Source organism: Hippocampus comes, unplaced genomic scaffold (assembly GCF_001891065.2).
Source record: "Hippocampus comes isolate QL1 unplaced genomic scaffold, H_comes_QL1_v1.1 scaffold159, whole genome shotgun sequence".
NCBI classification, from domain to species: Eukaryota; Metazoa; Chordata; class Actinopteri; order Syngnathiformes; family Syngnathidae; genus Hippocampus; species Hippocampus comes.
Window position 1 is genome coordinate 494256 of NW_017805742.1, and position 18417 is coordinate 512672.

The following is an 18417-nucleotide window of genomic DNA, read 5'->3' on the forward strand; positions in this document are numbered from 1 at the left end:
GTGTTCCTCCCGCAGGGCAGCCCTACAGTAGCTCACCGTCTCCTTCGCTTCCAGCTGCTCCCCGGGGCTGACGTGTGCGTGCTGTGCGGCCCTACGCCCTCCATGCACGGTGCTGAAAGCACCCTGGTGGGCCGCTTCTGGTCACCCCTAGTGGACAATCTGAGAGACTGCCTCGCCATCGGAGAACGCTGCCTTCCCTCATCCGTCACTTTACGGCCTGACGTACTGGCCCTCCTACTCATCAACCGCGAAAACCACCGCTCCGTTTCCTGCATGCCCGCCCCCTCGTGCGCCTACCCCCAAAGGGACCCACCCTCACCCTCTGAGGCTCGCTGCTGGGAGCTGCTGAAGCGCTTCTACATTTTCTGCATGACACGCTATTTCAAGCAGGAGGAAGCGGAGGGCACCACGGAGGAGGAGGGGGGCACCCACCAAGGAAACACCGAGGACTTTGTAAATGGATTCTCCCACCAGCCACTGAAGTGCTATGTGATCACAGATGAGTGTAAAAGTTTCGCGCTGCAGACGCCGCAGCATCAACTCTTCCTGCTAACGCCACTGACGGCGCCAACATTTGCCCTGAACACCATTGCCGCACAAACTCTCTCAAGTATTATTGCTGCTACTGGTTTCTAATGACCTTATTTCTGACATCCCCCAAGGGTTAAAAGTCCTAACTTCGTACCATTATTACCCCCTTTTACACTTCATGGCCCACTTACCAAAATGGCTACCACACTTGACTTGCTGCCTGCAACAATGGGCTCCGATGCAAAGACGTTACTGCTCAGAGATATTCATTTAACTGTGTTTATTAGATGGAGAGATCTATCTTCAGGAGCTGTATATGCTATGTGAAGCCATATGAGAAGTATTAGGATAAAGATGCAACTACAGTATGTCTTTTATTTTTTAAGTATATGTTTTTTCTGCATTTTGAATATAAGAAAGAAATTTAACAATGTGATGTGTTCTATTTCTCGTAGTTTATCCTTGTTGACATAATATGACATATTTGGAATGGTCACAGAAATGCTGAATGATTCATAAATTAGTTAATGCTAACATTTTATTTATTTTAGACACAAGTGTTATCCCAGCTGTATTTGTTCTGTTATATTGTTTGTAAGATTTTATTTTAACATACATACATGTTACAATTAATATAAAAATATATATTATTATCAAGTATGCCCGGTCCCCTTGAAAGGGGCTATATAAATGCATTAAAACGATTTCATTTACGTTGGACGTAATATTATTTTGAGGGGTAACAAGGTGTGAAATCATTCATGGACTCATTTTTTTTTTTTTTTGCTTTTTAAATAGGATTGCGTTCACTGGCCATGAAAACTGTCAATTACCCTCCCCGATTTTATTCCGTTCAAATCCATTTAGAATTTTTTTTTTACCCAAATTTAGTAAAAACAACTTTTTTTTTTGCCATATAACAACGTATCGGATGTACTATACATGAACTGCAACAAAGCAGCTCTATCTGAATAAAAAGGGGTCAGTCCAAAATAGGTGGAGCATCCCTCTCTGCTTATTTTGCATTTGAGAAAAAAACACTCCTCCTTGGTGCCGTCACTGTCACTTTGTCTCTCTGTGAATTGCATGCAACCGCGTGGCCACGTCAGGGTGCACAACTTGAGCAGAACCGAGCCTGGTGCGTTGGATCGGGTCCTCGAAGGGGAGGGATAACAAAAAAAAGGGGAGGTACCCTTTTCTTGAAAGCGTTACCATGTGTGCAGACTTCGTTCCAAACACCCCCCACACTCGTTTTCCAAAAAGAAAAAAAAAACCACACACTGGATGCTTGGGAACATCTCGAAGCACATTTTTTTAATACCACCATTTTATTTTGGAGGAAATTTGGACTTGCACCCTGATCAAAGTTCAAAGGGACTCTCGTTCAAGGTGGCGGCTGCACTTGCTCAGCTTAGCGTTGAACTTCTCTCGAGTTTACTCCACTAAAACTTAGGAGGACATGGCAGCGGCGAGGATAGCGAGGCTGTCGCCCGGCAAAGTTGCCCGTCTGAGTTTGACTCAAAGCCGGTGTGGAGCGTTAGCCGTTAGCGGTGGCTGTGGTGGTGTACCCGCGGTGCGTTCAATGACCTCTCCCCTTGTGTCCGCCAGAGCCATGTCCGGCCTAAGCGCCACGCGTTGCGGGCTGCCCAAGGAGAGCGTGGCCGAGAACGGAGCCCCGCCGCGGGGCAAGGTACTAACCATCGACACCATGAACCCCACCGTGAAGATGGTGGAGTACGCCGTGCGGGGGCCCATCGTGCAGCGGGCGGTGGAGCTGGAGAAAGAGCTCTCCGAGGTGGGTCACTTTGTAAATCTTAAATTGAATTTTACCCTGTTTTTGGTGGCCTTAAAAAAAAAAAAAACTTGACAAACTTGTTCGTTCCAGCTTTTAATTGTTTTGCGAATGTATGTTCATTGGTCACATTATTAGCTACATCTAAAAATATGATCATGCTTACTTTTGTTTGACACTGTCGCAGAACTATTCGTTGAAATTGAACAATAAGGCACACTATTGTGGTTTGCATCATACCAGGCAGCAGGGGCATATTTGGCTTTAAAAAAAAAAAAAATATATTTGCCTTTGTTTGTGATTGGCCCCAAAGCAAACTCACTCAGATATAGGGCCCTCCACGTTCTACTGCAACATTTAATATCGCGAAGCCATTTTGATTGCTTCAGTATTCGCATCACGACGAAATGCGACACAAGATAAAAAGGAGTAGTATTTTGATTATTTTAATACTAATAGGAGGAAGATTAGCCGGTTAAATATAAATAGAACAAATATTAAACATGTAGATGAGAGAAAATATTTAGAAAATTAGAGGTGGGTGTGGCCAGGGGGGTGGCCATAGAGTGAAAAGGGGTGATTGTGGCCACACCTGTACACCACATAGCTCCGCCCCTGAAGAGGGGCATTCCAATCAAGGTTTTATGCTATTGATTATCCATGATTGTGATGTACTTATACCAGTCACATGGATAGATGTAAAATTTATATTTTAGAGCTGCAACTCGCGACTTTTCTTCAATAATCGATTGATCTGTTAATTTTTAAAAATTAATCTATTAGTCCGATTCAAAAAAGAGATAGTTCTATCCCTTTATTATTCAAAAAGTGGACATTGCTTCAAATTGACAGTGTAGAAAAAGCACAAACAAATGATGTTACCATTACTGCTTTGGCCAGAAACATGTCAGAAAATAGGGGAATGTGTATCATTATTTTCCCCAGGTAAAAGCAGCCATTTGCAAAAGTCCTTTTCGGATTCAACACAAAGATCATCACTAATAACATTTACAGGGAGCCTTATCTTGCACTTAGAATGAAAACAAATTACAAAATGGAATGAAAATTGTCTCATACACCAAAGGGCAAATCAGTATGCAATTCACTTTGGGTCCAGAGGGGTGGCATACAATATTCCCAATGCCAATCCAGATGGACTATAAGAAGGAAATTTATCATTAAGTATAACAATCTGATGTCGTGGCATAGCGCTATGCCGCACAGTAAATATGCCAATAAATAAAAAAACTACAAGAGTGATTTTTGAGATTACTAAAAATGGATGGATGGATTTTAACTGTCATTTATCACCCACAACAGCATCCATGTCAATTCCTCGTTTCAATCCGCAATGCGTTGAGCATTGCTCGTGAATATGAAGTTGTATGTAGAAAAAAATTACATGTAGCGTTAGCGACTGCGTCATGTAATTTAAAAGTAACAAACATATGGTGTCGATTTCTCTGTCATAAAAGATGAGACCATTGTTCATTGTTTGCAGCTGTTGTAAATAGTGACAGTCTGTTTTTGGTAAAGAACAATAGGCCACTTCGGGTGATCGATCGGTTATATAAGGCTGTGTTCGGTGATCACTGATCACGTACTTTTCCATGAAAATTGTCCGATCACATTCGGTGGCCAAACGATCGGCGCACATCTACAGACAAGAATAATGTGCAAATGAAAATAATGAGCAATGTGCAAAATGTATTTGGAGCCAACCAGGCTACATACTGGTAAAAAAAAATATATACAAATAAGATCTACAGTATTATCTAACATACATTATTGTTGCATTGATCTCATTCAATTGTGCTAGCCGACCTAATTAAGTGCCATCGGAGCATAAAGTTGCTTACATAACAATGTGACACCCTTATGACGAATGGCACCCATTTGCTTATATGCCTCCTGAACTGTAATCTCATTGAGGGTCGTGTGTCATCACTGGGGTGAAAATGGACAAAGTGTATTTGCTTGTTCCTGCTAAAAGCTTCTCGCGTATGTCATTGCCACTTCAACACCCCCCCCTCCACCCGCACCCCCAACGACGACTCGGTGAGTTATCACTTGGACACTTGCACCCACATCCTTTTGGCAAAGTCCATCTGTCGGTTAATCATTGAGTTTTTATCCCAATAGGAGCCTCTCCTGACATTTCATAATCTGTTCAACGACTGATTTGGACATTATGTACCAGTTTTCCCCTATGGAGAAATAACACCTGTTGCCTGTCTTTAACTCACCAGCCTTTGCTGAGTGATTAAAACTGTCAAACAATCAACCTCTTGAGTGAAATAGCTCAGTGGTTCGTACATCTGCCTCGCAGATTTGAATTTGCATCTATGATTATGTTTTAAAAAAAAAAAAGCCCGGGTTTTGTCCACACCGTTGTATATTTTCACAAGTCTTGTTAATCAAACTCTGAATACGGCTTGCCGCCACCAGTTGGCAAGCATCCCACTTCAAGGCTCCGATGCACATGCACTTTGTACATTGCTGCCTTTGTTTTGTCCTCATGGCCATGCAAGCTGATAATCAACTGGGACGCACACACACGCACACGCACACAAGGCTTTTCTTGTCTGTCTTCCTACGGCCTCTGACACAATGAAGGCATGCCGGCCCTTGAAAAAGACTCCTTTCTGCACATTCACTAACATGATTGCAAAGTGTTCCACCAATGTAGCATCCACTTATTGAGAGCAGAAGAAGCCTGCAATGAACTGTAACCCCTTGCCAGTTTGCTGCCTTACAGACAAATTTAGACAAAATTAGCAAGTTAATATGAATAAATGAATAATATCATTTGTGTTTTTATGTAATTAGTTTGGCTCGAGGCTGATTTTTGTTGAGTGGCAGCAAGCAAGCAACCAATGGCTCACATCAAGTCAGTCTGGCCACATTGCTGCCTTAACGGGTTTCCCGACAAATACAAAGTACTGCGAGCAATATTAGTGCATTCATATTTCTACGACTTACTTTTCTTTCCTTATTTTAGACTGATTTTAATGACTGCAACAGACCAAGGACAGATATATAGTCAGCCCAACTAGCTCGCCGCCTTAACATGTTGCCTTACAAACTGGACGTAAAAAAAATAAAACAAAAACAAACCAAAAAAAAAATGCATGTTAAGTGACAGCAAACACTCAGTGGCACATATCACGTCAGCGTGACAACTGAGCTGCCTTAACAGGTTTCCTGAAAAATAGGAAGTAAACATAATTTACATGCGATAAGCTGTACAACATTTGTAATGTGTTATTATTAGGTGATTACAATTGTCTCTTTGATGCCTTATTGACTTATCGTATTTAACAACAGCAACCAAAGGGCTGAAAATACTCTATGTTGTCCTGGATGGACTGCATGTTTAAATTGCACTCGTTTAGACTCTTGCCTCGGGATCATTTGTAGTTGATGCAGTTTGATTGTCAAAGGCAACATTGGAATATATTTCGTTTCAAAAATGTCAAAGGTCCGAGCTGGATTTCAACAGCTGCGGTCACGAAAGTACACACTCAAGTCTCGCACTCTCTTAATGGCATTTAAAACAAATAACCACTCATTCAATGTCTTTAAAATTGTTTAAAAAAATGCCACTATCAACATGTTGGTCCACCCATCTACTGTCAAGTACTGTAAATAGTTTGACCAACTGACTTATCAGTGATAAATGACAGCAAACAATGGGTTGTTTGAGTGCCGTCATAACCCACCGTGGGCTGACTTTGGGGTGTGATGCACTCCGGCAAACTGGATTGGCCCAGAATCGTTTTTTTTTTTTTTTTCTATGAGCAACGAGGCGGCAACACACTCACATTTGCTCAGTTAAATCGTACAAACAGGGCTGTTTTGATTCCAGGGGAATGTTGAATGTGAAAGTGCGCCTCTTCAGCTCCGTGTGCACAGCGTGCGTCAAGTCTTGTTTGTTTGCACACGTGTCAGTTAATGTTGCTTTTAACTCCCTCCTGGCTCGCAGCTGCTCAATCCTACGACACAAACTTTACATGGCAGCCCCAGAAAACAGACCGCTTTACGTTTATGGATGCCATAAACCCCGCCCCGCTGCCCTCGCCTGTTTCTCATCACTTAGGAGGTTAAAGCATGTCTTTGTAATGTGTGTTTATGTGTCATGAGGCATCAGTGAGAATAAGGTGGACATTGGACATTTTCAGGAGCCATACGACAGATTGAGCAACGTGAGCCGAAGCGTCAAACTAAAGCAGCCCGTTTAATGAATCCCAGCATGGTTTTTTTTTTTTCTTTTTCAGTGGTATGCCTGCCGCTGCGTTGCTCTCGGCCTCCATCGTTTTATAGGTCACAATCTGTTAGCATTTAAGTTGGAGTTCTGTCCAAGCGCTGGAATTTAACAACAAATTGTCAGCCAAACCAAAAAAACTGTCAGACACAAAAGAAAAGCTTGACTTTAATAAACCGAAAAAGTCTTTGTTTGTGTTTGTGTCACGCAGGGGAGGAAGAAGCCTTTCCAGGAGGTCATCAAAGCGAACATTGGTGATGCGCACGCCATGGGCCAGCAGCCAATCACATTCTTTCGACAGGTTAGTGTCTTGACCACAATATCTTTTTTCTTAAACAGCCCACAGGTGTCTTCATAACATATTTTTGACATGCTTAGGGCAACAATGACTGTAAAGTATACTTTACACACCTCATTACTTGTTGAAATCAATCCGTTTCTTCTTATGCAAGTTTGGGATATACGGCTTGGCTAATGGCGACTACACCTTTCGTTACTTTCTAATGACCCAAAAACAATAAAATCATTTGTACTAGGGGACACAACACTTCATAGTGTACACTGCACTGTGTGTATGGAGCAAATGGGTACACCGCCAAACACCAAACCACCATTTCGTCAACAACCTCACAGAGCAGTCAAGTATGTGCCTCTAGTTTAAAATAATGCAGTTAGCTAAGGCTAATCTGTGCGTCCAACAAAACTATACAGCTCTGCTTACCTTTTGGTTTAAACACCACAGCAGGGGCGCAGGTACTTTGCCTGACGTCAGTTATTATGTAAATTAGCTCTACTTTCACACTTTGAGAAATATGCATGTCACCAAATATTTTCATTGTTGCTAACTTCACAATCTGGATATCATGGTTCTGCATTTACCAGACGTTTTGAAGCAATCATCTTAGATGGGGTTTTATAGTATACAGTACTTATTGTAATGCCATCACAGTCACCGATGCAGTTGTCAGCTATTTAATCAATGCAGAGAGAACGGTAAAACACAATAAGCACACTAGCACAAGAGCTGCTGTCGGCCGCAGCTCACGCCCAAACACTCACACGCAGACTCGCCAATGTCACACGCACCCCATAGAGGTCCCAACTCTTAATGGTTCATATCTACACACAGAGCTTACGTCACCCCTTCTTGTCTCTGTGTGGTTTTGAAGGTGTTGGCGCTGTGCTCCTACCCCGAGCTGCTCAATGACAGCACGTTCCCAGAGGACGCAAAGAGTCGAGCGCGCCGCATCCTGCAATCCTGCGGTGGCAACAGTATGGGTGTGTTGCAGTTGTGGTATTTCTTCTAACATGAACAACCAGCTTTGATGTACATGACGGACATTTACGCCTCTTGGGCTCCTCCTCCTGAGAGCAGACTGGCTTTGTGGCTCGATGTTGTCATGGTGACTTGTGGTGAGACTTTTGGAACAGATGTGGGCAACCTAAAGCATTGGGGTTATTTTTATGGTCCAAGTGAACTTTTGACCCTGCCCACTATGCATTTCTTCGATAAAAGGTGGGAGGAGCTTTTATTAAAAGCCCCCATCATTTGACCCACAAGTGCTCATGATGTATAATTATAAAAAACAACAACTATAAGTTATCCTAGATCACAAAAATACCTAAATTGGAAAACGGTAGAGGTAGAAGTGCATGTTTAAAGCTTTTTAATGGTGAAAATGCTAAAATTACGAAAGTGTCCCTTTAAGATATTTCAGTCACCATCAGGGTTAATTCTGAGCATTATTAACAACCTGGCACTTTGCTGTAAATCTTTTTGTTGTCTATTTTTCAATTCTTCAGGTTCATATAGTGCCAGTCAAGGCATCGACTCTGTACGTCAGGACGTGGCCCGCTACGTCCAGCAGAGGGACGGCGGCGTGTATTGCGACCCGGACAACATTTACCTCACCACCGGGGCCAGCGACGGGATTGTGGTAAAAAAAAATTTATTAAATTCAATCAATTACAGAAAAAAAAACACACTTAAGCTACATTCTGTGACCACTTGATTTTCGGTTCAACTCCACCCACCTGAAGTGGCTGGTGAGTCGTACTACCATACTTACACCACTAGAGGTCACTAATGAATCATGCTTGCAAAGCATGGTGTTTTACTCTGAATCAGGGACAGATTTAATGTTTTGAATTTACGGTGAAAACAGAAACAGCTTGTGTTTTATTTTAGGGGAAGTGCAACATTAATAGTCTTCATCAGGCAATTAGAATTATGTTTGAGGAAACTGGAATGCTATACTTTTCTGGCTACTACAAGGCTACTGTGCTGTTGTTTGTTAATGGCATTAAATGCTATTATACATCATATACGTTATTTTTGTTTGTTGATTGGTTTTGTTTAGACGATGCTGAAGCTGCTGGTGTGCGGTGAGGGCGCGTCCCGCACCGGCGTCATGATCTCCATCCCCCAGTACCCTCTGTACTCGGCGGCGCTGGCCGAGCTGGGCGCCGTGCAGATCAACTACTACCTCAACGAGGAGGCGTGCTGGAGCATGGACATCGGCGAGCTGCAACGGGCTCTGGACGAGGCGCGGGGCCACTGCAACCCCCGTGCCCTGTGTATCATCAATCCCGGGAACCCCACTGGTAAAGTCCCCTTCTGTGCTCCTTTTTTTGCGTCAATATGCGATTTCTTGGGGGAGACATTAGGCTGAATCTGATTTTTTTTTTTGACCGGGTGCTCACCAGAGTCGGTGTAGGCTGTGGTGATGACAGCTAAGGCGGTCTCCATGGCAACTGAGTATTCTCACTCAAGAGAAAAACTGTCTTCATTGGGCTTATAAGATGCTGCTGCACATTCTCTGGTGGTCACTTCAGAGTGCACCAAAGAGGCTCTAAATACACTCAAATAGACTAAAACACTGGAGGCCCTATTTTCATGCTGAAGCGCAAGCCTAGCACAAAGTGCAGTCTAAGTGTGTGCATTGGTGAAGTTTTGTTTATTTTGGTATTTTGATAGACAGCATTAAAATGGCCTCAGTGGGAGAACGTCCTTAGAGTCAACAAGACTAAAAATTACTTCCATATCATGATTGCTTTTTGACTCTGAGTACCCCTTGTATTGTTTTGCCCTAACTTTGAGAGGCGCCACTAAATGAGTGCAAAGCAAAACAACCATGCGGCTCATCGACCCTCTCTGCCCACAGGCCAGGTTCAGAACAGAAAGTGCATCGAAGATGTCATCCGATTTGCCGCCAAGGAGCGTCTGTTCCTCATGGCTGACGAGGTGACCGCTCGGCAACCTTCCGCTCTCTCTCAAGCAAACACGGGTAAACCGCTCCTTGTCATAACATTCGTCTTCTTGCCAGGTGTACCAGGATAACGTGTACGCCGATGGGTGCGAGTTCCACTCGTTCAAGAAGGTGCTCTTTGAGATGGGGCCCGAGTATTCCAACACGGTGGAGCTGGCCTCCTTCCACTCCACCTCCAAATGTTACATGGGAGAGTAAGTGAGGACTCTTGAGCCCTTATTCCATGTAACACTCTTCAGTTCATTTTTGCAGATATCTTTTTTTTTCTGTCTCCAATGGGGAAAGGGTCCCCAAAACCTCCAGCCACAACTGCAAAGAAAATGGCATTACCTAGTGAATTAAGAGCCGCAATCACTTGGACTTGTGTCGTGCTTGTATGATGAGTCTATTGATAACAATTCTGGATATGTGTGTGTTTTTATTTCATGGTGCAATTTTCTTAAAAAATGGTTCCAAAGGAGGTTGCAAGCATGTGTATGAGCGCACAGGCGGATAAGCATGGTCAGCCCTCATTGAGACGTGTCACCCAGGCCACCCCACTGAAAAATTTCTGGCTACGGCCCTGAGGTTTTAAGACAATGTACTCTGGCGGCTTGATTCTGGCTGTCCTTGAAAGCAGTTCTGGGTCTTCATCCAGCCTTACTGAGCAAGTTATGGGCACAGAAGCTGTTTGTGGGTTTATGTTATGAAAATTACTCCCAGTGTGACATTAACAATGGGGCAGCGGTGCAAAGTGACTCACACATGGGCACATTTTTGGCAGTGGGCAGATAACAAAAGACGAGGTTATGTCCTTTGACACTCCAGACAGACGCCCGTTTGTATAAAAGCCATTAAAAAGTCAATGTCACCTCATATGTCCCCCTTTAAACCTCCAGATACCCTGATCAATCTTTTAATGTCAAATCTCAACATTTCACCAAGATGTATCATTATTGTAGTCCTGATTGTGATGAGTCCACTCTCAACACTACTCGCTTTGCATCTCATATATTTTCCTCCCAGGTGTGGCTTCCGTGGCGGCTACATGGAGATCATCAACATGGACGACGAGGTGAAGGCCCAACTAACCAAGCTGGTGTCGGTGCGCCTGTGCCCGCCCGTTCCCGGACAGGCATTGATGGGCCTGGTGGTCAACCCGCCGCAGCCCGGAGAGCCATCGCATGAAAATTTCATGAAGGTACAATGAAGTCTCATTGAAGAGATGAAACAAGCTTGTGTTTAATGAACATTTCTGTGAGTGCTTTTTTTTATCATTGTTGTTGTTGGGGTTTTTTTTTTCCTTGTCATTCAGGAGCGCACAGCTACCCTGAGTGCCTTAGCAGACAAGGCCAGGCTGACAGAGGAGGTGCTCAACACCGTGCCTGGCATCAGCTGCAATCCTGTGCAGGGCGCCATGTACTCCTTTCCGCGTATTAGTATTCCGGAGAAGGCTGTCAAAGAGGCCGCAGTACGTAATCCGCTGTCAAAACAAAGTGTTTGGGCTTGTAGTATTTTTCCGCATAGGAAAAATGGAAATGAATTGTTGCCGTCGTAAAACCTTTCTAAACTGTACATGCCGTTTTTCATGTCACGTCTATCCAGATGTATGCCTGACTTCAGAACTGTGTGGCAAACATGCTAACCACTAAGCTAGCATGCTGCCACCCTAGAAATGTGTATTATAAATTTGTAGCATTGATGGGTTGGGACCCAAGGCAAACCCTCTCGTGTTGATGTCGCCCTAGCATCAACAAGTTAATATTTCTGTTCAGACTGCTTTCCTATGACAGTTTATTAAAAAGAAAAACATTACAAGGCATTCAATGGGTTTTGTGAAAACGAAGGCCTCAAATGTTAGCTAACACGTGTTTTCTGAGTTTTGTTCTGGCTGCTTAAAACATATTATTGGGGGGATTGGGGATGAGGATGAATGTTTACGTTGAATAATTGAAACGATGGCCATTAATGTTGGTGTCCATCACTCAAGAAGCCTCTTATATTACAAGGATGCAGCCATTGTAATTCAAGAGGCATCTTGTTCAAGGACTTGGCTTTCATGTTTTCTTTTCACATTACAACGTTCTCTGTTGAAAGGAACGCTAATTATTATGGGCATCATTGTTGACATTTGTTTCAAAATTTATTGTAGAAGTATCTGAGGAAGTACCTTGTCACCCTAGTGAGAATAAATTGTCCATATGATCCAGGAAGGGAGGGGAGGCGGGTAGAGGTGAGGGTGAATCGGATGTATTCTAAGGGTGGGAGTAAGGAGGGAAAAGAAGGAGATGGTTCAGTTTACATGTGCACAGTGTAGCCCTTTTGTGGGGTAAGTTATGCATAGAGGGTGAATCTGGTATGATGTACGAATGGGCTGAATTGTGCCTCAAGACAAATTTTTTTCGACATACTATATCACCAATTATTGTGGGGAATAGCATCCATAAATAAATATTCCTGTTATATTGCTTTAAAACTTTAACTCCCTTCTTCAAGTGACCCTGAAAAAGAAAAGTGGCTTGTCTTAACCTGGTCTCCCCTAAGCCGTCGGCCTGCACTAACATGCGGAGATTGTTGTTGTGAACAAAACCAAGTTGCTAAAGTGAAACATGCATTTGATTTAGCCAAGCTCACGCTTATGTCTTAACAAAATGCTTTAAAATAAATAATTTCAGTGTGAAAACACAGCACACGACTCTGAACAGTTTAGTTAGCGCTGATGCTAGCGCTTGAAAATCCTAGAGATGTCCTCAGACGACAATTTGCAGACTGTACCACCAACAATTATAAGCTAACTTACGTCCCTTATAATAACTTTCACAAAGTCTTCTTTAAATACATTTGTACTCTTTCACAACACAACGTTGTCTTAAATAAGCTCTTTTAAGGCGGCACAGTTGTCCGCATAGACAGAGAATGTGATTCGCTTCGCACTTGAAAAGGTCGGCTGACCCGCCAATTGATCCTCGTTAACTTCCCTCGGCGTCATCAGGTATCTCAGCGCCGCAATCGCTTTGCGTTGGCAGTCCGAGTAACCAATGGCTTGTTTTGCGGCCACGCCATGGGACATAGTTAAAGCGAGCGGCCTGCCTAATCCATTAGGCCCCCTCGTACATTGCGCGTCGCCTCCGCCTCAGAGCGGAATCTATTGGTTTAGCTGAAATCGAGCGCGAGATGTCGCCTTTTGAAGTCTCTGAAGGCCGCTCCTGTGTTCGAGCGACCCTGGACGTAGAGACGTGTTCTGTTCCCCAAACTGGAGGTTGAACGACAATCGCAAATAAGGCTCAAGAGCTTTTCAGTCTTAATTAATTCCTTCACAATCTGGTGAACAAAACAAGTCCGTTTACTTTCCGTTCGGCCCACTTCACTACAGAATGTTTAGTCAAAACCTTTGTAAGTCCGTACAGGAAGATAAAGGTGCATTCAGGACATGCAGGACTCTAAAAATACAGTCTGTAACACAACACAACAACAAGAGTGGCACTCAGTAGAACCTAAGTCTTTGCCAGAGGCCAAACGATCCCACTACTAAAAGTAGCAAGTGTTGTTGTGACACATGTCATTTTATTTTGAAGGGACAAGGCCAACAGCCTGACATGTTCTACTGCATGAGACTGCTGGAGGAGACCGGGATCTGCCTTGTTCCTGGCAGCGGCTTTGGGCAGAAGGATGGCACCTACCACTTCAGGTAAGAAAACCGCACCCGGCTGCTAAAATGGGCTCCACACACACACACACGCACACGCGCACACACACACACACACACACACACACACACACACACAGTTGCCTAATTGGGTCAAGTGTTTGTAAAATGAGTCTCCCAAGTCAATCACCACAAGAATGGCAAGAAGAGATTGCAACTACACTGGTGCTAACAATTAGCCTAGCTTCTCCTTTTTTTTTTAATCTTCAGCTACTACTATTGCATTTTCTGGCAGTTTGTTTCGTTAACTTTTTTTTTTAAGCATGTATTTTACCTTTGACATTTACATATTTATTTAGATTTAGTACACCACACACTATAAGAGCAGTAAGCACAATGATGCCGTTTTTCCTCGCATTAAAAAAAAAAAAAGGGTTAAGTTGGTAATCATCGCTCTGTTGTCCTTCTGAATGAACTTTTTCCGAAAGGCGTTTTAATTAATTCCTCTATGTATTTGAGCACAGAGTTTCTAATTGACTCTGCACGTAGATGGATCGATTGTTTTTGCATCTGCCGCGGCAAAATTAGGAGGAGAAGCTTTTTGCTTTATCGTCGCTATCGAACCACTTCTCTTCACGGTGATCCTTCAAAGTCGGCGGGGGGAAATCTTTAAACGCTCCGCTGCCGAAGACGCATGGCTCGGCTTAACAACTTGGTCCTCTTGCTCTCTGACAAGCTTCCTATGGATGTTAAAAGGCCTGGGTGGGGGTGGGGGTTCTTGTATTACAAAGGTTTCTTTTCGAACGACGTCAATTCTGTGTGGACTATTTTTCAAGGTCTTGATATTTGAATTATCTCATACATGACAAAAAGCGTCTGTAAATTGAAGCATAACAAGCTGAAGCTGGTTCGTTATGTCGTGTAACGCATGCCGTTTCTATATATAGAAAAAGTTATTATGGTCAAATATTAGCTTAGTTGGCCTAAATGTGTTTTTATTCCTGAAAACTAGATTTATCATTGTAAGACACTGTAATGTTAGGCATAGTTTAAATATAAATACAGGAAAACAAAACCAAAAAAAAAGACAAATGACTCAGTTAAAAATTTATTGCACATCAAAAGTTAGATTAAAAACTGTACTTCATTGATTTTTAAAACAAACAGTTAAAGATTAAATGCAAATATATTGTACAGAAAGTTAAATACAGATTTATTTCTATGTTTGCTTGAATGTCATATTTTTAAATGTGAATATTTCTGTTTAATTCAGTCATTTTCTTGGGTACCACTAGGAGGAGCCCATGCTCAACTAGTCACACTACCCCCACATTGAGAAACACTGTAGTTCAGAATTTGGCATGAAAAAAAAAAATACTGTCTGACCATTTTAAAGTTCTTGTTATGAAAGTGTAAAAAGAAGTTAGCCACCGTAAAGTAAAACTAAAGTAAATTGATTTCAGGTCAATTGAAGGCAATTTATATTCTTAGAATAAAAATGATAATAATAATAATTGCTGGCAGCCTTCTGTAACTTAATCACCCTCCAAGAATGTGAAAAGTATGTAAAATGTGTGATCTACATGTCTTTGAAACTTATTTTTCTTCTTGTACAGGATGACCATCCTGCCACCCGCCGACAAGCTGAAGATCCTCCTGAGCAAAGTGAAGGAGTTCCACCAGAGGTTCACCAAGCAGTACTCCTAAGTCCCCTGCCTTTCTCGGTCTCACTCAGACACACACACACACACACACACACACACACACACACACACACACAGGAGTGTTTAAAGAACTTTTGCCAAAATCCCGATCCTCTTTTTAGTGCCTTCACGTTGACTCTTCTTAGTATCGCACTTCCTTCACGTGGACGTTTTTGGACGTCCAAACAAGGACACTTAAACCAAGTTTTTGTCAAAATTGTAGTACAGTACTGCATGGATGGTGAGTATGAACGAATATGTGCCAAGGTTTTTTTTTTAATTAAAAAAAACAAACAATTAATGCTGCTTACAGAAACAAACCATGAAGTATTCATTGCTACAGGCTGTGTGTGACGAGGGAAATACGCAGAAAATGTAGTTTGCATGACCAAAATAAATGTCATTCTCCAGCCTATGCTTGCTGTTTTTTTATGTATTTCACGAGAAATTCTAATATGACAAAAGGGTCATTTTCCTCGTGCTGTGAACAATAAAGAAAGCATGCGGAGTGCTGCCAAAATGGAATGGAGATATTCATACATTAATCAACCCCATATTGTATGCAAAGCTGGTCTGTTTCTTTCAGTCTCACTGGGGGTAAGTTTCAATATATATATATATATATATATATATTTTTTTTAAATAATGTTATGACTAACAGCAAAAATGAACGGGAGACTCAACAGAGTCCATTCTTTTTGTTATGGTATTGTTTTGAAAGAAGAAATTAGGAAGAAAGATCCCTTAAAAAGAAAACTGAGAATTAAGGCTCTGCTGAAAACAATAATAATGACCAAAATGCTGTAAAAATATCTAAATGTGTTTTGAGAAGTTTGTAGTTTTCTTCTTTTGAGCTTTCATTTCCGCATGCAGCTCAACTGCACTGAGATAAGACAAGATACTAATTACATTTTGGGCATTTTTAAAAATTTAAAACACAGGGTAGTAGCTGACCATTTGATAAGTTATGTTATTTAGTTATTATTTCTAACTGTTTTGTTCACAACATACTGAAACCAAACTATATCACCTTAGTATCGACGTTTTTATGAGAGTAGTTGATATCGGATCAATACTCTTGAGGATATCGATACATCGATCCCACGGAATGGATCCATTGGCCACCATGTAGCTCCGCCGCTGACACTGCTTTTTTTTAAGTCACTTAAATAACCCTGGTCAACAGCAAATTTGAATCAGTGATGTCTTTGCGGATCAAAAAGTTCTGTCCGCTGGACCGTTTTGCAAGTTGAACATTTATTTCAGTAATTCTTTTGCGTACAGCTAGAGGGAGCCCATGCTGCAAAATTAGCAACGGTCTGAGACTCTAATGAAATAAATTTGTAGTTTTTCATTCATCCCATTGAATTAATTTTTTTATTCATAATTGCATGAATTATAAATGCAATTAAATATGACTACACCATGATTGAAATAAATGTTTACATATTCAGCCTACATCTAATAAAGCCCCCATCCCACTCCGTTTTACCCAATCCACAAATGACTTGAAGTTGTCCTTTGTGTTGTTGGTTAAGTGCTGTTCACTCTTTCGTCCAGTCCTGTCGACGCTTCATTTGAACAAAGCATAAGTGTGAAACGTGTTGCGCCTCGCACGCTGCAGGCGATATGAACGCTGGTTAGGTGACAGCTAATCACCGCGAGACGCCCATCTGGCGTCATTTCATCCATTGTTCACATTGATTGCGGCGTCCAGCCCATTGAAGGCTGAGTGGATGTGACTACAGTAATTGAAATGAAGTCAATGAAACAAGTTGTCATTAATGCAGACTTTCTTCAGCGCTATAGGAATTTGCTCTGCTGAAAAGTGGAAGGAGCAAAACTTGCCTGTACTTGGTGGAAAAAAAAAAAGGAATGTGGTCGATGTCATATGAAGCAGTTGATACAAGAACCGCACACTTTTGTTTGTTGATTATCCAAACTTGAGCTCAGCACAAGCAAGTGGAAATAAAACAACATGGTCAGATCCCAAGGAAGCTCGGTCGATGAATTTTCATTGCTAAATGCAAAATGATTTTAGATCTGTATTTTTTAAAATATGCTTTATATTTGAGCAAGTAGTAGAATGTAATTTTACCAATTTCTTGACATTTTTGCTGGTAAATAAAAATGGACTCTTTTATATTTGGGGAAGCAGAAAATACAACAGAAAATAAAATCAACTCCAATACTTTTTTTTAAAGAATTATTTTTAATATTACCTCCCATTCCTTTCCGACAATCCTTGTTTCCTCCCTCCCATCCTTCCCCTCATCCTTCACCCTTCTCTCCTTTCATGCATCCTTGTTTCCTTCCAACCATCTTACATCCTTTTCTTTCATACATGTTCAAGTAAAAGTTATGTTACCGTCAATATGCAATATTAAGATTGCGCAACTACCGTGATGTTAATTATCTTTTTTTATTGCGCAGGATGCACTTTGCCAAGACGGAGGGCACTGCAGTGTGTGCATGAGAGTCTATCGCTAGACTGTACGGGGAGAGAGTGAGAGAGTGAATCATATAGTTTGAAGGGCTTTGGGACTGTCTTGTTCTTCTTCGTCCACAGTGGTTGTCAGCTTCAATTAAAGTTGACAAAGGGCTCCCGGAATCCTAATTGCGGCCAGCCGTTATTTCTTTTTTCTCAACCCGCAGGCCCTCAGAGCGTTCGGTCCAGCGGCTATCCCCCCAACCCCACCCCGAATTAAGTGGGGTGGCGTGCCCACCGACACCAAAGGTCATCATTAGCGGATCTCCCGATGTAACAGGAATCACAGGGAGGGACAGCGCTGTCATGTGGCTGTCTACGCTATGACAAGGACCACTCTTTTATTCTCTCTGCACTCATTTTTCTGCCTGATTGTCTGTGTGTTGCTGGTATTTGGACTTTGTTAGGTTCAGAACTGAACCGAAGAATGTTTTAAGGATCCCAGTACTACAGGCTCAGACAAACTCTGATAACAAAAAATATTTATTTACAGAAATGCGCACTGACAAAGTACAAACGGAAATCGGTGGTAACAAGGAGCCAGGAAAAATCAGGCGTCAACAAAATCAAAGAATACCAATACTTGCATAACAAAACAGAGCAAAGAACGAAATTGAGAGGTCCAGAAAACAATTCTTGGATCATAAACAGCAAGCAAGGCCAATAAACCGACAAGAGACTAGGCAGCTTGGCAGTCCTTAAATACATAGCAGGCTTGATTGGTAAATGCGCAACAGGTGCGCCT

At 42.2% G+C, this 18417-nt stretch overlaps 1 protein-coding gene across 4 annotated transcripts in view; it reads left to right on the forward strand.

Annotated features, from left to right (window-relative positions):
• LOC109524067 (alanine aminotransferase 2-like) overlaps window positions 1–15704 on the forward strand; it is a 17032-nt gene extending 1328 nt beyond the window's left edge. The window contains exons 1-12 of one of the 4 annotated variants that reach the window (XM_019883644.1): window positions 1569–1669; window positions 2140–2326; window positions 6799–6888; window positions 7757–7865; window positions 8391–8524; window positions 8948–9191; window positions 9752–9831; window positions 9914–10050; window positions 10862–11036; window positions 11151–11306; window positions 13411–13523; window positions 15098–15704. In XM_019883644.1, the coding sequence (XP_019739203.1) occupies window positions 2144–2326; window positions 6799–6888; window positions 7757–7865; window positions 8391–8524; window positions 8948–9191; window positions 9752–9831; window positions 9914–10050; window positions 10862–11036; window positions 11151–11306; window positions 13411–13523; window positions 15098–15188 (1512 nt within the window). In that variant the 5' untranslated portion in view covers window positions 1569–1669; window positions 2140–2143 and the 3' untranslated portion in view covers window positions 15189–15704. Of the gene's footprint in view, window positions 1–1568; window positions 1670–1698; window positions 2327–6798; window positions 6889–7756; window positions 7866–8390; window positions 8525–8947; window positions 9192–9751; window positions 9832–9913; window positions 10051–10861; window positions 11037–11150; window positions 11307–13410; window positions 13524–15097 lie in introns of those variants that run through there. The other 3 variants (XM_019883643.1, XM_019883641.1, XM_019883642.1) reach the window with 3 other exon arrangements.
• The last annotated feature ends 2713 nt before the right edge of the window (window positions 15705–18417 follow it).